Source organism: Musca domestica, unplaced genomic scaffold (genome assembly GCF_030504385.1).
Source record: "Musca domestica strain aabys unplaced genomic scaffold, Musca_domestica.polishedcontigs.V.1.1 37, whole genome shotgun sequence".
NCBI lineage: Eukaryota > Metazoa > Arthropoda > Insecta > Diptera > Muscidae > Musca > Musca domestica.
This window is the reverse complement of record NW_026712321.1, coordinates 1101672-1125827: the sequence shown is the minus strand read 5'-3', so window position 1 is coordinate 1125827 and position 24156 is coordinate 1101672. Positions and strand designations below refer to the sequence as shown.

The window sequence follows — 24156 nt, the reverse complement described above, 5'->3', positions numbered from 1 at the left end:
ATAATTTTAATATAGTTATGAATAATTGACTAGAAAATAGAATATTATGCATATGTATGGGTATGTGAAGAAAGTGCAACAAAAACAATTAATTTAGAATACAACAAATACAAGAAAAAAAATATCCAAATCATCATTTCAACTCATTCAACACTCAAATGCGTAGCAAAGTACCACAAAAAAATTGCTGTTAGATATTTCTGGCCATGTATTTGCTATTGATGATGATGATGACGATGTGTGTGTGTGTTTGTGTGAGTATGTGTGTTTGTTAGTTTGTGTGCATCATCATCACAGATTTTTATAGTTATTTTTGAATCTATATTTTCTATAGATGTTTCTATGTTTTTTTTTTCGTTGTTTTATTATGATTTTTTTTTTTCTGTTTCAAATATTTTTCTTGTTCAGAAACTACAACAAACACCATGAGTGTGTAATTTTAAAAATAGATTTTGTTATTTTTAACCTCACAAAAAAAAAATAACAGAAAAAATAAAACAAAAGCTACAATAATGAAAAAGCAGAGAACAACAAATTTTGAGAAAAAGCTGATTGAAACAATATGTAATCGGAAAACAACAATTGCTTACAAAATATAAAAGAGAAACAATTTTGAAATTCTTCCGCATGATATATACAAAAAAAAAGGAAATACAATTGTTGTCTAACGTTTTACATGGCTGACAACAACCACCAAGCATGACAAAAAACTCACTGCAAGAGAAGAGAGCGGCGAGGGAGAAGAGACATATTCCACTCCCGAATTCCTCCTAGATTTTTTCTTCTTTTCTTTTTTTTGTTTAAAGGTGTTGTAATATTTGTTTTGTTTTTGGCTAGGAAAATTTATGATAATGATGGAGGCATTGACCAATTTCCCCCGCTATGTGTGTTTGTGTTATATACATACATATCAAGAACATGCATGTTTTTTGTCCCTCTTATCCATAATACTCTCTATAGTGTGTGTGTGTATTTTCAAAAAGTTGCTCCTCCACGTACGTACGTAGGAGCAAACAAACAATTTCATCTCATCTGATGAGCAAATGATCATTGTGTGTGTTGGTGTTGTGGAGACACAACAAAATCATCTCCCATCCAACACCCCACCACCATATGATTTGTGTGTGCATTTGCCGCATTACAGTTCACACCAAAAAAAAAAAAGAGAGTGAGAAGGAGATCACAAGTCGTCTCTATCTTCTTCTAATATAACGAATATGTGTTGTGCCGTGTGCAGTATGAAATAAAGACTACCTGCGCTGAGCATCAGTGAAGTTCATTTTAAATCGGTATTTTTCACGTAGTGGTACACCTAAGCGCGGTAAAGTGAATATATCTTTTAAATAATATTAAAAAAAGCCAATTTGCTTAGCTGTTTGCCTTATTGAACGCATTCCTAGAAAAAGTATAAAAAAAAAACATTTTTTTTTTTTAAAGTGCTTTGAATTTTATTCTGAAAAATAATTGTACAGAATTTGCCAAGCTAAAGCTAAAGTTTTTTTTAGTTTGTTTGTTAAAGAAATCCTTAAAAGCGTAACAGAAAAATAATTTGAAATATTCCAATTTTATTAGATTTAAATAAAACAACAAACATGCCTTTCGTTCCTGTTGAAACACCCAAGTGCCCCAAGTGCGGCAAATCCGTATACGCTGCTGAAGAACGTGTCGCTGGAGGTTACAAATTCCACAAGACCTGCTTCAAGTGCGGTATGTTGTTATTTTAATTACAAAGTCTAAGGCGGACTTAATTTTTGCCCAAAAGCTGTGTTCAGTTGGTTTATGTTTGGCAATTGAATCGAGTGGCCTGGCGATGAGACAAATCAATGGAAAATTTAATTAAAGTGGTCTGGCCACAGGATAAATTAAAGATGAGTTTCTTTGAAATCCGTTTTTTCGAAGAATGAACAACAATGGCCGTGCTACCCGCCTGTACCGCCATAGTTTATGTTGTATTTGACGTTTTATTAATCCTTTGGAGAAAGATACTATTTTCAGTATTAGTTTTGCAAATCTACTTGCGTTTCCTGTTAGGAATGAGTACTACCCATTCCTCAGTATGTCGTACTGATCAATTCTGAAAACTAAAAAAAAATTTGAAATTATATTCGATATCATAAAGGAAAATCGGTTATCGTAGTAAAAACTTTTACATTCTTGCAGATCTGGGGCTGGATTCTTGTTCTATGAAAATGTGAATTGAAAACTTTTATTTAAGGAAAGAAATGTCAAATGAAAAAGGAAATATTTTTCATTTCACATTTTCGTAGAATAAGCCCATCCAGCCCCAGATCTACAAGAATGTGAAAAGTTTTTACTACGATAACCGATTTTCCCTTTTATGAGATCCAATAAAATATCAAAAATCCTAGGTCCTTGCAGGAAACTGGAACAGAACAAATATGTCTTTAAATTGTTATTTGTTCTGTTCCAGAACTGCAAGCATGTGAAAATGTTTACTATGACAATCGATTTGTCCTTTATGACAGCCAAACTAGTAGATTCATGCAGATTCCGGAACTGAGCAATTGCGTTTTTGACCCCAAATCTAAAAACCCACTGAACACAGACTTTGTTTAAAGTGTTGCCAATGCAAGCTGTGATTTTTCAACCTCAAATTCCTTGCTTCTTTTATCCAACCAGGCATGTGCAACAAAGCCCTTGACTCCACAAACTGCACAGAACACGAAAAGGAATTGTACTGCAAGAACTGCCATGCCCGCAAATACGGACCTAAGGGATACGGTTTCGGTGGTGGTGCTGGCTGCCTTTCCATGGACACTGGTGCCCATTTGAACAGAGAGTAAGTAAAATCTTCTTTTAAATTGTAGTAGTTATTATTTGAGTAGTTGAACCCTACCCAACAGAAAAAAAAAGAGACTCTTAGGCAAAAAACCAAAAACAAAAAAAAAAATACATTTCTTTTTACGAATATCCTTTATCAAGAAATTTAGTTCCTCAGACAAGCCAAAAAAAAAAATAAATGTACACTTTCTAGCCTACATATACATACATACTTTATGCACACATATTTATATATATATACATGTATAGATACATACATAATAACGAATTTTTTAAAAAAAAAGAGAAAGAGAAAATTGTTTAAGCATACAACACAAAAAAAAAACAATATTTTATTGCTTAAGGATCTTAGATTTGCCTCCTTCTGCCTTTCACCACCTTCCCTAGAAGTGTATGTATGTAATGATATTAATGAGTTTTCCCCCACCCCACCCCCAAGGAGATCTAAAGAGAGAGAAAACGAGAGAAAGAAAAGAATATCAACAATAGAGTAACTTTTAAATAAATCAAAAGCAAAAAAAAATTCTTTAATATCAAATCAATCAATACTATGTATATATATCATGTATATGTATATATTAGTGTGAGAGAGATTGTGTGTGTGTGTGAGAGAGAGCTCAACTATAACACTACTCCAAGAAGAATTTCGCCCCCCATACAATTCATCCATCCCCCCAACCACTTTGAGAAGAACAAATTCTATTGATGCATTTATTTCCACAACAAGAACAACAACAAAATATACATTTTCACTTTAACATACATATACTAGTGTAATTTAAGGCACACACACACACACACTTTCACACCACAACACTGCAATATACATATAAATGAAAAAAAAAATAAAAATTAAAAAAAATGTACAGAAACAAAATTAAAACAAAATATTCAAATTAACACACAACTATAACACCCAATACACATACTCACACACACACACACACATTTTAACAGCGGCAAGTTGTTATGTATGTATATAATTGTGTCACCGTTTATTTTTAATTACATTTTCTTTTTTTTATTTTGTTTTGTTGGTTGGTTTTATTTTCTCTCAAATTCTCTTCTTCTTCTTCAAAAGTAAAAAAAAAAATGATAGAAGAAAAAGACATGTACACACTTTTTCATTTTATACCCACAAAAAAAAAAAACAACAAAAATATATATGTATTTTTTACATTAAGCTATAAAAAGGAGAACAAATAATTATAAATTTGGAGAATTTATGCAAAAGAAACAATGAAGATATATCTATTTCATTTGATATGTATGTATGTATTATGTATGTATAACGTTTGCTAAAATAGTGTATCCTGTTCTATTTTGATTTATATTGTCCTGGTTTGTTATTATTATTGTTTTTCATTATCTTTTTGGTTTTTTGTTGTTATCTATCACCTATATATCTGCTACCATGTTATTTTTATATCTATATATGTATACAATCCAAAAAAAAATTTAAAAAAAATTGCAAAACAAAACAAAAAACAAAACACATACTAAGTTGTTAATTTCGTTATTTCGTATTATCACAGCAACTAAATTACTTACTGGCGAACGAATGCTAGACGCACCCCAAAATGGAATTCAGGATTCTGATCTGTTTGAGTTTCAATGTTATGTTTCCGTTTAAGTCCAATTTGTTGTTTACTACCAAACAAATCTACCACCTATACTACTCTGCTCTACTGTACTACTACTAAGCACCTAGCACCTACCACCTTTTTGCCAACGTCTATTGTTGTTCCCCAAAATATATGTAAACAGAAAACAAACAAATGAAAACAAGCAAAAACAAAAAAAAAAAATACCATCTATCAATCAGATCAGTAGTTGACATAACAAGCAACCAAACAACCACCACCACCACCACCAGTCAAGTCCATCCAACAATGTGGTATTATATCAAATAACTTAAATTTTTTTGTTTGTAAAAAAATCTAGAAAAACAAAAAACAAACAATTGTACAATGTATTTTTTTGTTATAATTTTATAATTGTAAAATGTTGCGTCTACTATCCTATGTTTCTTACTTTCTTTTCTTTTTTTTATATAAAATACTCAACTTTTTACATACATACATATATATATTTTTGTTATAAAATGAAAAGAAATTTGTCAAATAAATATATTAGAAATTCTATTCAACAACAACAAGAAAAAAAAACACACACACAAAAAAAAAACAAGCAACTTTTTTCCTTTACCAACTCAAATTTGCAACCAAAATGTAAAACAAAGATAAACGGTGAGAACGAAAAAGAACTAAAAAAAAAACAAATTACTAAAACCAACTAAACAACAATAACTGAATCGCATGGCTTGGCCAATTGTAAAACAAATAAACAATCACCACCCCACCCATCCACCATTCATACATAATCAACACTTAATACATAATCTTTCTTTTTATCTTAAGTTATTTATAAAATATGTTACACTAATCCACAGAAAAAGGGTTCCTAACCAAAACAAACTGAACATAGCTTTAACATAAACACATTGAACATGACTCATTATCGTAAAAGCGCTTGATCCATGGCAGGTAGTCGCATTGACACAGCTGCTGGGACAATGAACTGTTAAACCAATTTTGGAATTGAAAATGTTAAATGAAAAGCTATTGAAATTTTATAAAAATTGTTGAAAAATTCAACCTCCGATCGTATGAGAAAATATTTAAAAATCTACTTATTTTTGACAAAACATTTAAACATTTATGACATAGCAATGTTCCCAAGCGTTGATGCATTTACCTGTATATTCTACCATGGTATACATCCGAAAAAAAACCTCAAAAAATCATTAAACAATGGTCAAGGCGAATATTTTTATTTCGGAATCGAGGAAATCTCAAATATCATCTGATAAAATAACAGCTGTTTTTAGACTAATTGGCTCGCAGGAAGTCCTTATAATTGGGTCATGCTAAACAGGGACTTAACACAAATGGAACTTAAAATAGTGACATGGTCTCTTCATATTCATTTTATGTTAATGCCTTGTAGCAGAATTTTATGCCATGTTTACGTTAGAACTTTTTGTAGGGTTAACCTACTTTGAGAGGATTTATTTAAAGTGAAAGTAATGGATATGACAATTTAAATCCAAATCCAGTGGATTAACCCTCATACCAGAAAATATTAACCCTCGTATGAGAAAATATTTAAAAATCAACTCATTTTTGACGATGTTTTTTAAAATTTTTGACATATCAATGTTCCCAAGCGTTACCTATATTCTTCTACCATGGTATACATCCAAAACAAACATCATTCATATTTAGTTTAAATTTCTTATAGCGTAGCAATAGTTCTATTAAACCCAGTGGGTTAATATTCACTGTAAACACGCTATTAGAAAGTTTGACGTAAAGAAAAGCGAGTTGTTGGAAGATTCTATCAATGAAGAACACAGGAAAACGCATTGACACAACTGCTGAGAAAATTAATTGTCAAACCAAAATGCTCGTCTCGAAAAAGAAAACAAACACATAAATTATAAAACATATGATCTTCGCCTTAACAAGGCAAAACTCAATTTTTTTTTTGTTAAAATAATTCCTTGGAAAACATCGTACAGCTTGTTAGGCTACTAAATCCACTCGATTTCATGTGAGAAATTCCATAGCGTATACGTTACGTAAATCGTATTCACAAATCCAGTGGACATTATTTGACGTATACGCTATGGAATTGACATTTCAGATTGAGTGGATTTCGTAAATGCATACGTATTTTTTATTGTGTATTCATAAATCCATTGTATAAACACAAATCAGAGATAGAAACTTCCTTTCTGGACAGTTAAACTTCCCCCCATTTGTCAAAAAGTCATTGCAGTTTAATTTACTCTAAACACAATGGAGATATTTGCATTACATACATAAAACGCTCTTTTTGGCTGGCTTCTTCGTAGAAGAACAGAGTAGTTTTAGGTTGAATTAGTTCGAAAAAAATGAAATGTCCTTGAAATACATGTTTTCACAAAAATATATCTCTCTCATTTTTCTGTTTACCGTTTTTGTAGAACGTACTACATTTTCAAGGGTCACATAAATTTTTTATTGATGTTATCAAAAATTATCGGCAACTCTAAAACCCAAAATTTTCACGAAAAAAGAAATTAAAAGTTAACAGCCTTGTTTCTATCGGAAGGTCTTAGGGTTTGCGTCATTTTCATCGCTAAAATTCGCTAATTGCTACAATAAAAACCAAATTATCGAGACTCTTAAAAGACATGGCTTGCTCCTTCACGTGCAAGAATCTTAGACTTTTCCAACTCAGTTATCAGACGGTCTTGTTTATTATTTGTTCATAACAATAAATGTAATTATAGCACGGTATGGGATTTCAGTGTAAACATAACCTTATCATAGTTAAGTGGCATGGTAGAAGAATATGGGTAGACGCATCGACACAGCTGCTGGGACATTGAACTGTCAAACCAATTTTGCAATTGAAAATGTTGAATGAAAAATTATTTAAATTTGTAAAAATTGTCGAAAAACGCGAACTATAATAACCTATAAATGACGTCGTATTAGCAAACATATAAAAATCTACTTATATTTGAAAAAATCTTCTTATATTGACATATCAATGCTCTCAAGCGTTGATGCATCTACCTGTATTCTTCTGCGATGTTAAGTGGTGTACTCATTATGGAACTAGTAACGCCTACATTGAGATGCCATACATATTCATATTTTTCTATGACAGACCGTTTTCTCAGAGAATGAGTTCAATTTATTCTCTCTTTTGCAAATGAAAAACGTAAACAGATCAATATCTGCACCCAATCAGCTGATTTGTCAAAACAAAACAATTTTTAAGCCTCGAAAAGAAACAAATTATGCAAAATGATACATGTTAATAAAAAGAGAAAAGAAAATGAGCTTAAAAAGGGAAGAATTTACGATTTTTGCAACTTTATTTTCCACAAAACAAAAAAATTAGGCTTGCGACATTTTTAAACTCTCAGTAAAAACGTGTCAAAGATTTCCCTCACTCTTATAGTACGTTTATATATATGAGGGTTAACCCACTGGTTTTGGATTTAAATTGTCATATCCATTACTTTTACTTCAAATAAATCCTCTCAAAGTAGGTTAACCCTACAAAAAGTTCTAACGTAAACATGGCATTAGTCCACTTTTTTGTTAAAAAATACTTCCGGCAACAACTTGCCACAAATGTTACAAAATTGTAAATACCCAGACCGAAAAAGGCATGAAATTTTCTTCCTCGATTGTCTCTTTGTCTCTATGACCAAAAACGCTATTGCCTCCAAATATGGTAGAACACATGTGACACCTCTTAACACTTCGATTCTCTTGACAGTAAACAAAATCACGATTTTTTTGTTTACGTTTTTACTATTTTTGGTAGTGTTTTGTTTTCCTTCTAACCAAATAGTTATGCTTTTGTAAATCATCAAAAACGTCATCACATTCATGCTCGTACAATACATACGTTTTGTTATTGTTTAGTTTTTGCCAAAGTTTTGTAGATCTAAAAAAACTAGAATACACCCTGGAGGTAGAATGTAAGATGGTTACTCACATTAAACAAACATGCGTTAGCAAAGCAAAACAAAACGAAAACTTTTGTGGTTTTTTGTTATGTGAAGAAACAAACTGGAAAAAACAACAACAGCAACAAATTGTTGGAAAATTGATACAATCGCAATGGTATTCATTTCATGAAAAATGTAAAACAAACGAGCGGAAAACTAGCACAAGTTCGAAGCACATAACCTTGATTTTGATGTTCGTTTGTAATCGATAGTTTTAATCGATTTGTGTAATTTGTAAATTGAAAAGGTAATTGCGGTTACAGACTTGAATAATGTACTCCATCGAAAAGGGGGGAATGAGACATATAATCATTGTTTATAGTTTTAAATTCAGCTTTAGGTGTAAAACAATTGTAAAAGCTCTAGGGAGAATACATATAAATCTGAGAATATATTTCAAATATGTGGTAACTCTTTGGTAGAATTAAAAAGGTAACCCTGTGCAATCATATGTTTATAATTTTTTTTCAAAGGAATAATTTCCTTTGACGTTTGAATAATTATAATTCATGGTAGAAAAATTCAGGTAGATTCATCAACGCTTTGGAACATTAATATGCCAACATTTTTAAAATGTTTTTTTTTTCAAAAATTAATAGATTTTTATGTTTTTTTTTTTCAACAATTCTTACAAATTTCAATATATTTCCATTCAAAATTTTCATTTTCAAAATTGGTTTGACAAATGTAAAAGCTCTATGGAAAATATATTTATAAATCTGAGGATATTTTTAAAATATGTGGTAACTCCATGGTAGAATTAAGAAGGTAACCCTGTGCCATCATATGTTTATAATTTTTTCAAAGGAATTTCCTTTGACATTTTCGTTTTCATAACTCATTTTCCTTTTTATAATACCTTTTTATAATTCATCCTAGCACCTGTGTCTATGCGATTCCCGGTATTATCTACCATGAGAATAGGTGTAAAAAATATTAAAGCTCTATGGAGAATAGGTATAAATGCATGGTAGAAGAACACGGGTAGATGCATCAAAGTTTGGGAACATTGATATGTTAAAAATTTTGAAATGTTTTGACAAAAATAAGTCGATTTTTGTATGTTTTCTTATTCGACACAAATCGGAGGTTGTATTTTTCAAAAATTTTTACAAATTTCAATAATTTTTCATTCATTATTTTCAATTCCAAAATTGTTTCGACAGTTCATTGTCCCAGCAGCTGTTTATATGCGACTCCCAGTATTATCTACCATGGGAATAGGTGTAAAAAATATAAAAGCTCTAGGGAGAATAAGTATAAATCTGAGAGGTATATTGGAAATATGTGGTACCTCCATGGTACAATTAGGAAGGTAACTCTGTTTATGTTGTTATAATTTTTCAAAGAAAAAATTTCTTTTGACAATTGAAGATTACATCTTTTTCTTTCCAGCCGGGGATGTTATTTTCTTAGGGTATTCGATTCATTAAGTTGTGTGTGAATGTAAACAAACGTCAGCTGTTTTACATTTATACTCTCTAAACGTGTATCCATGGTAAACTTAAGAAGGCAAAGTCATTTCCAATCAGGCATTCCTATCTCTGCATTTTCTGTAATTTGCCTTGTCCAATTTCACTGCATAAAAGCTTCGTGTCTATCTCTGATTTCTGTACTTTCCATAACATTACCTTCTTGGTTCTACCATGGGTGTATCTAAGCAGTAAAGGTGGGAATACATAAAGCGCTTATCTGACTGGCATCAGCTAGTTTCTTCGGAAATGAACAAAGGAGCCTGGGGCCAAAATCGAACTAAGTCAACCTAAAACTCCTTTATTCCTCTACGAAGAAGCCAGCTGAGGAGTTAAGCTAGCCAAATAAGCGTTTTATGTATTCCCACCTTAAGGTTTTTTTTTTTTCAAATTAAAAAAAAAAAAACATTAGTCGAATGGATTCATATATAGTCTTCATCGGAAACAATAGTATGTAGCAACAAAATCTATTTTTAGAAGACCTTGACCCAGTTTCAGATTTCATGGTCGATTGGATAGGTTAAGTCTAGTTTATATATATATATATATATATTTGTTTGTATTCTAAAATGTCAAAAAATTAAAACACATTGTTAGGAAAGAGGAAAATCGTTTGACAAGTGTAAAAGCCTTCACACCAATTTTCTTGGCATCAGGGGCCCTTGTCGTTAACTAATTATGCAATATCTAATAGAACAAATTGATCTTATTACTGTTTATTGGCATAATATTATTTTAGGAAAGAACTAGAGTGCCCTACACGCTCTCATTTAAAATGCCTGTCAATTATTTGACATATAAACAAAAGAATTTGCAATATAAATGACGTGACATAGTTAAATTTAATTGCGTTCCTATTGAACTATAGTCCATTTGCGGGTCCATGGAAATAAATCAATAAATAAGATCATAAATCATCTTTTCACGTTTAGATGTCCCTCAAGTTGTCTGTTGTGACCATCCACCCCAAAGAATGTATTTAAATTGACATTAACCACCATAATTGTCATATTGACGTTGCATCTGTCAACCTTTAGATGTCATTGAACTCAATTAAAATTTTATTTCAATAATTTTTTTTTTTCAACAAAATAAAACATTTGTCATGTATATTTTTTCCTTTTTTGTTGTTGTTATTTTGAATTACTCACAATAATTTTCCCTTTTAATGAGAGGAAAAACATTATAGCGTGGGTGGCCACCATTGCCATTTAAGATGATGTGCTTTGCGTAATAACAATGCAGCTGTTCAAAAATTTAATATGTTGCCAATTTTTTTTCGTTCTTTTTTTTCATTTCAAATGTTTATGTTTGAAATTAATTTTTGTTGTCATGTCGTATTTGTTTATTGTATTTCCATTTTTAGATAGGATTGATTTTGAAAAAATTTCCACCATCTTACAATGTCATTTTATACAATTTATTTTATATTGTATTGTCAAAATTGATAATGTAGTGACAGACGAACTTTTTTTTAAATGCATTCCTAAGTCTAATGCCATGTTTACGTTGGAACTTTTTGAAGTTTAAGTAATGGATATGACAATTTTAATCCAAATCCAGTGGGTTAACTCATTTATATGTAAACGTACTGTTAGATTAACTATAACAAATAAATAAAACATATGGCCTCATTAACTGTCAATGATAATCAGCTGATTGTTTGTATACATCTTTCAAAAACAATTAAAAACAGGTGGAAATTTTAAAATAAACATCATTTCAATTTGTTTACATGAATTAAATTAAAAATTTACCGGGAGAGTAAATATCAAATGGTTTATCGTTGTATGGTTATGACATGTTTACATTACGCCATTTGTTGTGTTTATTTAAGGTATATGCCAAGGAATACACAATTAAAATAATTTGGATTTTAAAAATCCAGTGTACACGTACCTTTAGTATATTATGACAGAGCTTGCAATCATAAAGGCTGGTTTACATATACAAATCCAGTGGAATTTTACTTGACAGTCCCATTGCGTATACCTCCAATCTTAAATCAAGTGGATAACGGAATGGAATTGACAGTTGAAATTCAACGTATTTTTATGTGTGTACGGCGTTTAATCTAGGCAATAATTAAAAGGTGTGTCTACGGCTGGGAATATATAAAGCGCTTATTTGGCTGACTTAAGTTATCGGCTGGCTTATTCGTAGAGGAGCAAAGGAGTTTTAGGTTAACTTAGTTCGATTTTGGCCCTAGGCTCCTTTGTTCATTTCCAAAGAAGCCAGCCAAAAAGGCGTTTCATGTATTTCCACCTTAAGAGCACGTTGAATTTTCCTCTGAATTTTAAATTTCAATTCCATAGCGTATACCATGGTAGAAGAATACAGGTAGATGCATCAACGCTTGGGAACATTGATATGTCAAAAAAATTTTTTTCAAAAATAGATTTTTATACATTTTCTTATACGACGCCATTCGGAGGTCATTATAATACGCGTTTTTTTCAACAATTTTTATAAATTTAAATAATTTTTCATTCAACATTTTCATTTCCAAAATTGGTTTGACAGTTCATTGTCCCAGCAGCTGTGTCGATGCGTCTACCTATATTCTTATACCCTGGCGTATACATTACGTAAATTGTATTCATAAATCCACTGGATATTATTTGACGTATACGCCATGGAATATTGATATGTCAAAATATTTAAAATGTGTTTTTTTCAAAAATAAATAGATTTTTATTCTACGATGCCGATCGGAGGTTGTTATGATATGCATTTTTCAAGAATTCTTACAAATTTAAATAGTTTTTCAATCCACATTTTCATTTTCAAAATTTGGTTTGACAGTTCATTGTCCCAGCAGCTTTGTTGACACGTCTTTTACCATGACGTATACGTTACGTAAGTCGTATTCATAAATCCACTGGATGTTATTTGACATATACGCCATGAAATTAACATTTGAGATCGAGTGGATTTCATAAATCGAAAAACTTGTAATTTCGGGTCTCTGTCTAGGAACTAAATTCTTATTTATTTTTCCAATATATTTCTATTTAATAAATCTATTTGACATTTAGTAAATTGAAATTGTCTTCACATTGTTTCGTTTCAGTGATCTTGATGGTGTTCGTAACGGTGCTCGTTTGGAACCCAAAAAAATTGCTAAAGCTCCAGAAGGTGAAGGTTGCCCACGTTGTGGTGGTTATGTATATGCTGCTGAACAAATGTTGGCCCGTGGCAGAGTAAGTCCCAAAAACGATAATAAGACACGTTTACATTTGTCTAACTAGCTGTCAAGTCGTTGTTTATTTGAGTAATTTTCAACTAAATTAACGATAAGACAACTAAATACAGACAGAACAATGTAAACGTTATTTAAGCTAAAATAAATTCTAAATAATGGGTCCGGTGAGTGCAATTTCAGAGAAAAATAGATAGCCTTTGTTGTTGAGAGGAGTTATATGCTCTATGAAGTCTTTGAAAAATATTGTTTCTCTTTTGCTTTTACAAAAGAAAAAAATCAACGCGGATCTTAATAAATTTTTTGAGAATTTTTTACTAAAAAAATAAATATGCATTCGGACCTATTATTTAGATAATCAACTCAGATCCACACGCAGAAAATTCCATGAAAGAGAAATGGAACTTTCGGGAAAAAAACGTGAAAAATGTACTTTTTCGCCTGAAAATTGCTCTGTTCCAGAACATGCAAAAATCTACTAGTTTTACAATTTTTTTCGAAATCATAGAGGGAAAATTTGGTATCGTAGTAGACAATTTTACAATCTTGCATTTCTGGAACAGACCATAAGTTATAATGAATTCTCATGCAAATTTCTGCGTTCGAATCCCAAATAGCAATTCGACTTTCAAACACCTAATACGCAAATATAATGACATTTGAATAGGGTTATCACAGAAGATGTTTCAAATGTTTGCTCTGTAATCGTACCTTGGATTCGACCATGCATTGTGATGGCCCCGATAAGGAAATCTATTGTAGAGGTACTGAATGTACAGAATATTTTTGTGGTTGCCAACACATTTACATAAATCGTGTGTCATATAGATTCATATTATTTGTTTATTTGTTGTGGTTAAAATGACGAGTACTCGATATATGTTGTTTAATATTTCATTGTTTAGAAAAGCTGTCAACGGTTTATTTGAGTTCAGTGTAAACAGGTTTTAATAACTGTGACTAAATGAACACGGCGTTGCCATTGCAACTTTTGTGGTAGATGTTTAAGGCTCTATTAGACGAAATGTTTTTTTTACATATGTAATGTCAACATTTCCATATGTTTAAGTTGCACAGATCGTGTGATACATGGACGACATTTCAGTTGTGAAATACATAAGTAAAGTACATACCATGGTAGAAGAATACAGGTAGATGCATCAACGCTTGGGAACATAAATATGTCAAAAATTTCAAAAGGTTTTTTTTTTTAAATAAATAGTTTATTCTAAGTTTTCTAATACGACACCAATCGTTGGTTGTTATAATATGTATTTTTCAAAAATTTTTACAAATTGAAATAATTTTTCATTCAAAATTTTCAAGTTCAAAATTGGTTTTACAGATCATTGTCCATGCCATGGAACATATCATGATAGAAGAATACAGTTAGTCGCATCGACACAGCTGTTGGGACAATGAACTGTCAAACCTATTTTGAAATTGAAAATTTTGAATGACAATTTTTTTAAATTGTCAATAAATGCATATCATAGCAACCTCCGATTGGTATCGTATAAGAAAACATAAAAAATCGACTTATTTTTTGAAAAAAAAAAGTTTTTTGACATATCAATGTTCCCAGGCGTTGTTGCATCTCCTCGTATTTCTTCTACCATGGTGCAAACGTACTTTTTCGATCACAGCGAGCCCTATTCTCATTGGAAATATATAATTAAATGTAAATGATGTTTATGGTAAAAAATCATCCAAAAAATGTTTAAATTTGTTATAAAATAAAAAAAAACATATGCAAGTGTGTGATAGCAAAAATTTTGAGTCACATGTAAATAAACACTTTTGATATACACAAGAAAATACACATGGATAATAAAAGTGACAGCACATATGTAAAGCCCATTCCGTCTGATAATGTCTTTAAATAGGAGAGTATAGCTTGAAGTGTGGCCACACTATTTTATGATTGCAACATAGAGAAATTTCACAGACTTGATTCGACCCCAAAGAATTCATTGCAAGTTGACACATTTTTAGAAAAAAAAAAACAAACGAAAACAAATTGACTGATCACAACTTTTAAGGTACATGTTCATAAGAAGCTTGAAGTCATGGCTAGGCATATTTTGTGACATTCATAAAGGGATTACAGAGCCGCACAAAAATCCTGCCGACGTTTTCCATTATAATTTGACATTAATATGCCTAGCATGGCAGAAGAATACAGGTAGATGCATCAACGCTGTGGAGCATTGAAATGTCAAAAAAATTTAAATGTTTTTTCAAATACAAGTAAATTTTTATATGTTTTCTTATACTACGTCATTTGGAGGCTATTATAATTCCTGTTTTTCAACAATATTTAAAAATTTAAATAATTTTTCATTCAACATTTTCAATTGCAAAATTGGTTTGACAGTTCATTGTCCGCGCAGCTGTGTCGACGCGTCTACCTATATTCTTCTACCATGATGCCTAGCCATGACTTCAAGCTTTTCATGTACCTGCACTCTTAAGCGGCATGAAGTCTCCGCATGGCATAGTTTGTGACATATGGTAAAGGGATTCCAGAGCCACATGAATCCTGTCGTCGTTTTTTCCTTATTGATTTTAAATTAATATGACTAGCCAAGATGCCAAGCTGTAGACATGCCTCGATTTTGAAATTAAGGGGAGTTCACACTTTGTGGTTTTCTCAATGTATTAATATCATATGTTTTTTTTTTTAACAGTTTTAATACTTTATATTTCGCTCTGTTTTTATTAAATTATTTGTTATTTGTCTTGTTTTGTTATTATTTATATGTTTTGTTCTTTGTTTTGTTTTGTCTGTGTATTTTAGAGTTGGCACAAGGAATGCTTCAAATGTGGTAATTGTGCTAAGGGTCTAGATTCCATTCTCTGCTGCGAAGGTCCCGACAAGAATATCTATTGCAAAGGTGATTAAAAAATGTTAACCATATAATGCCTTTTTGGAAAAATGTATTCTTATGTTTATAACTATTTGTAACACATGCATATTTTGTTTTTTGTTATTTGTTCAGTGTGTTATGCCAAGAAATTCGGTCCCAAGGGTTATGGCTATGGCCAAGGTGGTGGCGCTCTCCAATCTGACTGTTATGCCAATGGGTAAGTTATTTAAGAACATTTTAAACATATTTAAAATTATGACGTAAAACTAATAAATAAAGTGGTTCCACACGCGAGGAATTTTTTTTGGAAATAAAAGTGGTGAGATGTCATAAAGCATACGTTTTAGTGAAGCTTTACATCCGTCGCCTAAAAAGTATAGCTTTATTTATGGTTTTATCCATGGTACAATAAGGAGGTAGAACAGCTTCGTAAAACTACTATTTCTATCATTTTTTTCCTCATTTTTAAAATCAGTTAAACAGCGGGAAGAATGAATGAAATGCTTGGATTTTGTTTCAAAAATATTATCTAAACAGTTCTATCTTTCAATTCCATGGCAAAATTGTCGAATAGCCTTAATGCGCGTCTCGCAAGTTATGCGTCATTGATTTTGAAAATATTCTGTTTTTAGCAGAGGTCCGGCCATGACAGAAGAATACAGGTAGATGCATCAACGCTTGGGAGCATTGATATGTCAAATAATTGTAAATGTTTTTTCAAATATAAGTAGATTTTTATATGTTTTCTTATACGACGTCATTCGGAAGTTATTATAATCCGCGTTTTTCAACAATTTTTGAAAATTTAAATAATTTTTCATTCAACATTTTCAATTCCAAAATTACTTTGACAGTTCATTGTCCCAGCAGCTGTGTCGAAACGTCTACCTATATTCTTCTACCATGGGTCAGGCACACTTAGAAAAAAAGTAATTAGCTGGTAGCTCTACCTTACCTTTTTATTGTACCATGGTTTTATCTTATTTACTGAAAATAATTATGGGCCAGGATTATTTACTTCATGCAAATCAACGTCTGAACATAGTATAAACGTACACACACCATATGTGAATAAAGGGTGGTATAGACTATCTAATTAGTTTTCCTTGTCACAATTCTGTTATAAAAATGTGTTTTTCTTGTTCTTCGTTTGTTTTTAAACCCATTAAATGTTCGAAAAATATTATATCATAGGCGAATCATGTTTACATATGTGTTTTCACAGTGACATGTTAATCAGAAAACATTATTATTTTCCAGTATTCTTTTTTTATTTCATAAATTATTGATAAAATATCTTTTATATTTTTCCCCAAATAATTTCAAGGATGTTATGCCCAAAGATTTGGTACAAGAGGTTATGGACACATAGGCATGTCATCATTAGGTCTAATGTCCGATATTAAAGATTGTGAAAGACAAAGGTATTTGAAAAAAAACAAACACTATCTTTGTATTTCCCAGTCCATAGTCCAACGTTTGTTCGTTTTTTCTAACCATTTCTTGAAAAAAAAAACATGAAAACATAAAAATAGAATTCCACCTAAATGTCCTTGTTGTTGGTATTATGAATTATAAATGTATTTGTGGCGAAGAAAAGAGAAAGAGTGATATATTTAATCTCTTTTTTATATTTCCACACATTTGCCAAGGAAAAAAACGATGAAAATGATCCACAAATAAAAATATCTGACTGACCAAAAAAAAAACACATTTATACCCCCAAATATTCATGTATCGTATGTACGGACCCAGCAAAAAAAACACACATGTTCCCACCATACACACACTGACATGATGTGCATTTCTATAAATCTAACACTTGTTGTGGTTGTTTCTTTTTTTTGATTTTTTTCTGATTTTTTTGGTGCTGTCTACACCAAAATGACTAAAAATATATTTTTAAATCTACTCTTCTTCATGTCTAGAGATAATTTGTTGGAAAAAGCTGAAAAATTCACACATGTACCAGAAAAAAATTGGTTCTTTTTATACATATATACTATAGATGTGTATATGGTATACATTTAATTTCAATATTTTTTTCTTTCTTCAATTTATATACTTAATTAGCCCAGATAAAATAGAAAAAAAAGTCTAGCAAACACTTGCCTAATGTAAACAAAAAAAAAGAAATACAAAATGTTGCAATTTCATTCGAATTCCATGCCACAATTAAAAGATTAGCCCGGAATTAATGTTTATTTTTTCTGTTTTTGTTTTTTTATATCTTCTTCTTCCGTATTTCGTAATGAATTTTTATTACATTTTTCATTCAAGGTCGTTGTGAAAATTATTTCACAAAATTCCCCGAAATGATTTTAATGATCGAAGCCATTAGGTTTATAAAAGAACTTAATTCTATATTTCACACATTTAATGGAAATTTCTTTTAGCTGTGAAATGCCGATCTATAGTTCCATAACACTAAGCACTATTCTTTTATTTTAGTAAAATTACTGAATTTTACAATTAATAAATTAAATAATGTTATGGCTACAATAAACCATGGTAGAAGAATATAGGTAGATGCATCAACGCTTGGGAACATTGATATGTCAAAATTTTTAAAACGTTTTATCACAAATAAGTAGATTTTTAAATGTTTCCTTATACGACGCAAATCGGAAGTTGTTATAATGCATTTTCAACAATTCCTATAAATTTCAATAATTTTTAATTTAACATTTTCAATTCCAAAATCAGTTTAACAGTTCATTGTCCCAGCAGCTGTGTTGATGCGACTACCTGTATTTTTTCCACCATGCAATAAACATAGCAAAAAATAACGGTTTATTATTCTTCCGAAATCGTTGGGAGTTCTCAAAGTTTAGTTTTTGTCATAAATTGTCATGTGGCCATACATCTTTACAAGCCATAAGTAGGGTTCACATGTTTGGCACTTGTGAACAAATTGCAAGGATAAGCAGGGTTCACATGTTTGGCACTTGTGAACAAATTGCATGGATAAGCAGGGTTCACGTGATTCGCTCTAAATTGGCTCGAATTGCTGAAATTTATTGGAATATGTGTTATATATGTTATTTCTAAACTAAAATATCAAAACATGGAACCAAGTTAACACATTTGTTAATCCGCCTACTTTTGTCGGGTAAAAGCAAAATCATTTTAGTATCTCGTTATTTTAAAAAAAAGGCCAATTAAAAAAAGTGCAACAAAGTCAAATGCCATAATTTTTACATTTTTTTAAATTTTATTTAATGAAAGCAAAAAAAAAATCGGAAATAGCATCAAATTTTAGAATAAGTTTAAATTTGTTCGAATTGGTCACCTTTGGCACGAATTATGGCCTTCAAACGGCCAATGAAATCATCACACGCTGCCCGAACGTTGCTCTGCTGTATTTTGGCCCATTCCCGGCGAAGCACTTGCTTGAGGTGATCGACACTTTGGTATTTTTTATTGCCAACCTTGCTTTCCAAAATACTCCAGACACAATAGTCAAACGGATCGGTTTCCGGAGATTTTGGTGGTCATTGTGCGCTGGAAATGAAGCGAGGAACCTCATTTTGTAACCATTCTTGGGTGGCGCGTGCTGAGTGCGATGGTGCTGAGTCCTGTTGGAATGTCCAAGGTCTGCGGCCAAAATGTTCGCGTGTCCAAGGCTTCAATACACCCTCCAGAATATTTTTTGGCGATAATATTCGGCATTTATTCTGATGCCACGGTCGATTAATACGAGCGGAGAGCGACCAATCGTCTGTTATGGTGGCCCACACCATCACCCCATGGCCGACGCTTGAGTTCTGGTGGCCAACCGAAGATGCACATTTTCAGCTGACCTCTTTCGCAAGTAAACACGATCATTTTGTTTGTTTACAAACTGCTGGACAACGAATATTTGCTCATCGGAGAAACCCAAATTTGGCAGTTCACCACTTTCGGCCAAGCGAAGCAACTCTTCTTTAGCTCTTTTGAGTCAATTTTCTTTCCGGTGCGGTGTAGGTTCTTGCACTTTTTGGAATTTCAATGGCTTTATCCCGAGCTCATTTTTCAATGTTTGCCAAATGGAATATTACGGCGTTAAAATACGATAATCTTGTCACTTTTGACTGAACGAAATAAAAAATACAACACTGTGGAAACAGTGAAACAGAGTAACAAAAGAATTTTAGGTTGACTTAGATCGATTTTGGCCCTTTGCTCCTTTGTTCCTTTACGATGAAGCCAGGCGGTGACTTAAGCCATTCAAAAAAGAGCTTTTTATGTATTATCACCTTTAAAACCATTCTGTTTTAATCTCCATGTTTACACTGTGTGTGTTTTAAACTTAAAACAAATGTTTAGTCCTGTTTTTCATTAATTATTTTATATTTTATGCCATCAACATTTATTTTTCAGTGAAATGGCTCCTCGTACTGCTGCTATTGATGTAAGTAAGATTAAGGCTCGTCCCGGTGAGGGTTGTCCCCGTTGCGGCGGTGTTGTCTTTGCTGCCGAACAGGTCTTGTCCAAGGGTCGTGAATGGCACAGGAAATGCTTCAAGTGCCGTGACTGTACCAAGACCTTGGATTCGATCATTGCTTGCGATGGTCCCGATGGTGAGGTTTATTGCAGAACTTGCTATGGCAAGAAGTGGGGTCCTCATGGTTATGGTTTCGCCTGCGGTTCTGGTTTCTTGCAAACTGATGGTTTGACGTAAGTGATGTTTTGGAGATTGAAAGGAGTCATTTTTTTTAATTTTCTTTTGATCTCTTGCAGTGAGGAACAGATTGCCGCTAGCCGTCCATTTGCTCCACCCAGCACCACCTCGATTTTGGCGCCCGAAGGTGAGGGCTGCCCCCGCTGTGGCGGTGCTGTCTTTGCTGCTGAACAACAGCTCTCCAAGGGTCGCATGTGGCACAAGAAATGCTACAACTGCTGCCAATGCCATCGTCCACTTGATTCGATGTTGGCTTGTGATGCTCCCGACAAGGAAATCTACTGCAAGGCTTGCTATGGCAAGGCCTATGGACCCAAAGGTTTCGGTTTTGGTCACACTCCTACCCTGGTGTGCACTGGCGAGGGAGAAACACGCAATCTTTAGTAAGTAAACGTTAATGTTTCCGCAAAGAAATGAAGCGAATTTAACGTTTTATTCTTTCTCGTTTTTTTAGTACTGATGGCAAGCCCTTGGCTGGTCCCAAATCTTCCAGTGGCTGCCCCCGTTGCGGCTATGCCGTCTATGCTGCTGAACAAATGATCAGCAAGAGCCGCATTTGGCACAAGCGCTGTTTCCACTGTGCCGATTGCCGCAAATCTTTGGATTCCACCAATTTGAATGATGGCCCCGATGGTGATATCTACTGTAAGGCTTGTTATGGTCGTAACTTTGGTCCTAAAGGTGTTGGTTACGGTCTCGGTGCTGGTACTTTGACTATGGCTTAAACATTTCCAACCAATCAACCAACAAACAAAACTTAATCGCCTACGAAAAAATACCACTACAAAAATAACAACGAAAACGAAATGAAAAAACCGTAGATTTAAAATCCTGAACTCACAAAAATGAACAAAAAAAAAAACGAAATGAAAACGAATGAATCCCGTACGTGGACAATACCAATCTACTATGAATACACCAAAAAAAAACAAAAACCAACGGAAGTTACGACCCAAAATAAAAAAAAAAACTTACGAACGTATTTTTATAGTTATTAAAAAAAACAATACATATGTATTTTTTTAATATTTCTTGTTGAGGAACATTTAGAAGAAGAAAAAAACGACAATCTCGAATTATTACATATATATACATGTATATATATATAATTTTTTTTTATACTTTATATATATAATAATAATTTTTTTTTTAAATAACAAGAAAACAAACCTGATTTAAAAAAGAACAAAAAAAACCAGAAAAAATACAGCAAAGCCCACCATCAACATTTGCCCACACATTTACATATTACACATACATAAATAATGTATTAAATTAAGAAGCATTATATGTAGCGACGAATGAGGAGACAATAATTCTACATACACATATATATACCACATACATATATAATTTTATTGCTATTATTTATGTACAATGTTATAATTAAATAATAATAATAATAATAGAAAGATGAAGTGCCATGCATATACATAGTTTTATATACAAACCGAAAAAATATAATAATTATAACAACTAAAACAATTTAACAATAAAGATAAACTAAACCACGCAAAACCAAAAAAAAAAAGAAATACTGTTTTCATTTCAAAAAAAAAAATGGGATGTGGGTTAAACTTGGGCTGAAACAGAATGAAAAGTTTACACGCCATGGAACGCTTTTTCGCAAGTTGGAACATGGTAAAAGAATATAGATAGACGCATCGACACAGCTGCTGGGACAATGAACTGTCAAACCAATTTTGAAATGGAAAATGTTGAATGAAGAAATATTTAAATTTTTAAAAATTGTTGAAAAATGCGAATTATAATAACCTGACGTCGTATAAGAAAACTTATAAAAATCTACTTATTTTTGCAAAAATCGTTAAAAATTGTTGACATATTGATGTTCCCAAGCGTTGATGTATCTACCTGTATTCTTCTACCATGAGTTGTAACATTGTAGAAGAATATACGTTTCTGAACATATGTCAACATTTTTAAAATATTTTATCAAAAATAAGTACAGTTTTAAATACCACGCAAATCAGAAGTAGTTATGCATTTTTCAACAAGTTTTACAAATTTCAATAATTTTTCATTCAAATTTTTCAATTCCAAAATCGGTTTGACAGTACGTATTATTCTACCATGCTCGGGCTGAAACAGAATGAAAAGTTTAGACGCCATGGAACGCTTACACTGCCTTTACACGGTGACATTTTTTAACCATGCCATTTTTTTTGTTGGTAAAAGGTGTAGAGAGACAAGGATAGAAGAAAAAATGGCACGATAAGCCACCGCACAGGGTTACATGCCATTTTCTTTGCATTTCTCTTTTTGCTTCTTCCGAATTTTTTATGATTTTGACATTTCATATCGTTTCTTTATTGTAATTTTTGATGCGTTTCTTTTATTGTGATGTGGTGTGTTTAGTGATTGAATTGTATAGCGAATTATATGAGAATTAATTGGAAGTTTTAAAAAGTAAAAAGAAAAAGTTAAAATAAAAGTTAATAATTTTAATAAATATATGGACCAGATCGACAATAACTTTTTCCATCATTTCTTCTTTAGATTCACACATTTAATTTTAAATCACTTCTTTATAAATATCTGTTACAAATAATTAGCACAACAATACAGCTCTATACGAAATACTGAATAAAATAAAATGTCAGAAAAAATGCCCAGCACTATTATCGTAAAGGCGCGAAGATTTACGCAGAAATTTTAAAAGAGAATTGATAAAAATGCCATGTAAAAATGCCACCGTGTAAAGGCAGTGTTATTCGATCAACAAGTTGGAACATGGTAGAAGAATATAGGTAGACGCGTCGACACAGCTGCTGGGACAATGAACTGTCAAACCAATTTTGGAATTGAAAATGTTGAATGAAAAATTATTTAAATCTGTAAAAATTGTTGAAAAACGCGAATTATAATAGCCTCCGTATGACGTAGTATAAGAAAACATATAAAAATCCACTTATATTTGAAAAAAACATTTAAATGTTTTTGACATATCAATGCTCCCAAGCATTGATGCATCTACCTTTATTATTCTGCCATGAGTTGGAATGAATCTTAAAGCTTGTTTACACATAAGCTTTTATCGTTTTAAAGCATGTTTACATATAAACTTGAAATTTGTCATGATTTGCGTTACAAAAATATGTCATTTTGAATTATTTGAAATCACAATGGAAATCACAGAACAAATAAAGTGCCGCGCGGGTCTAAAATGAAAACTCAACACTTTCATAAAGAAAAAAAGACTTTTCCAACGAATAAAGTAATTAAAAGAAGAATAAAAAGGGGGCTATGAAAAACACACTTACCTGTCTTTAACACAAGTCAAATTGAATTTTATATCAGAGTTGTATTTTACAATCACATTTACACAAAGGTTCGATTATATTCGTCACTGTCAATCTGCCTTTTTCAATCAATTCATAAACTACGAAAGCCCTTACAACTTTAGCTTTACACAAAATTTTCCTTGAAGAAATAAGTAGATATACTAAACTGTAAACGTACTACAGGGTAATTTCGGTCATTTCTAAGTCACTCGTCCGAAAGCTGTTAAAATTATTCCAGTGACAGCTCATTATATTGTTTACAAG

The 24156-nt window shown here is 31.9% G+C and overlaps 1 protein-coding gene across 2 annotated transcripts; it reads left to right on the top strand.

The window, feature by feature from the left end:
• Positions 1 to 1162: 1162 nt before the first annotated feature.
• On the top strand, positions 1163 to 21460 carry LOC101899178 (muscle LIM protein Mlp84B). Of its 2 annotated transcripts, none has more exons than XM_011293531.3 (9): positions 1163 to 1321; positions 1573 to 1707; positions 2641 to 2800; positions 12926 to 13055; positions 15855 to 15951; positions 16057 to 16141; positions 20287 to 20583; positions 20647 to 20970; positions 21042 to 21460. In XM_011293531.3, the coding sequence occupies exons 2-9, from the start codon at positions 1593 to 1595 to the stop codon at positions 21310 to 21312; spliced, it is 1479 nt and encodes a 492-aa protein (XP_011291833.1). In that variant the 5' UTR covers positions 1163 to 1321; positions 1573 to 1592; the 3' UTR covers positions 21313 to 21460. The 2 variants fall into 2 exon arrangements, with proteins under 2 accessions (XP_011291833.1, XP_011291831.1); XM_011293529.3 differs by lacking the exons at positions 15855 to 15951; positions 16057 to 16141 and adding exons at positions 13722 to 13818; positions 17252 to 17348.
• Positions 21461 to 24156: the final 2696 nt, after the last annotated feature.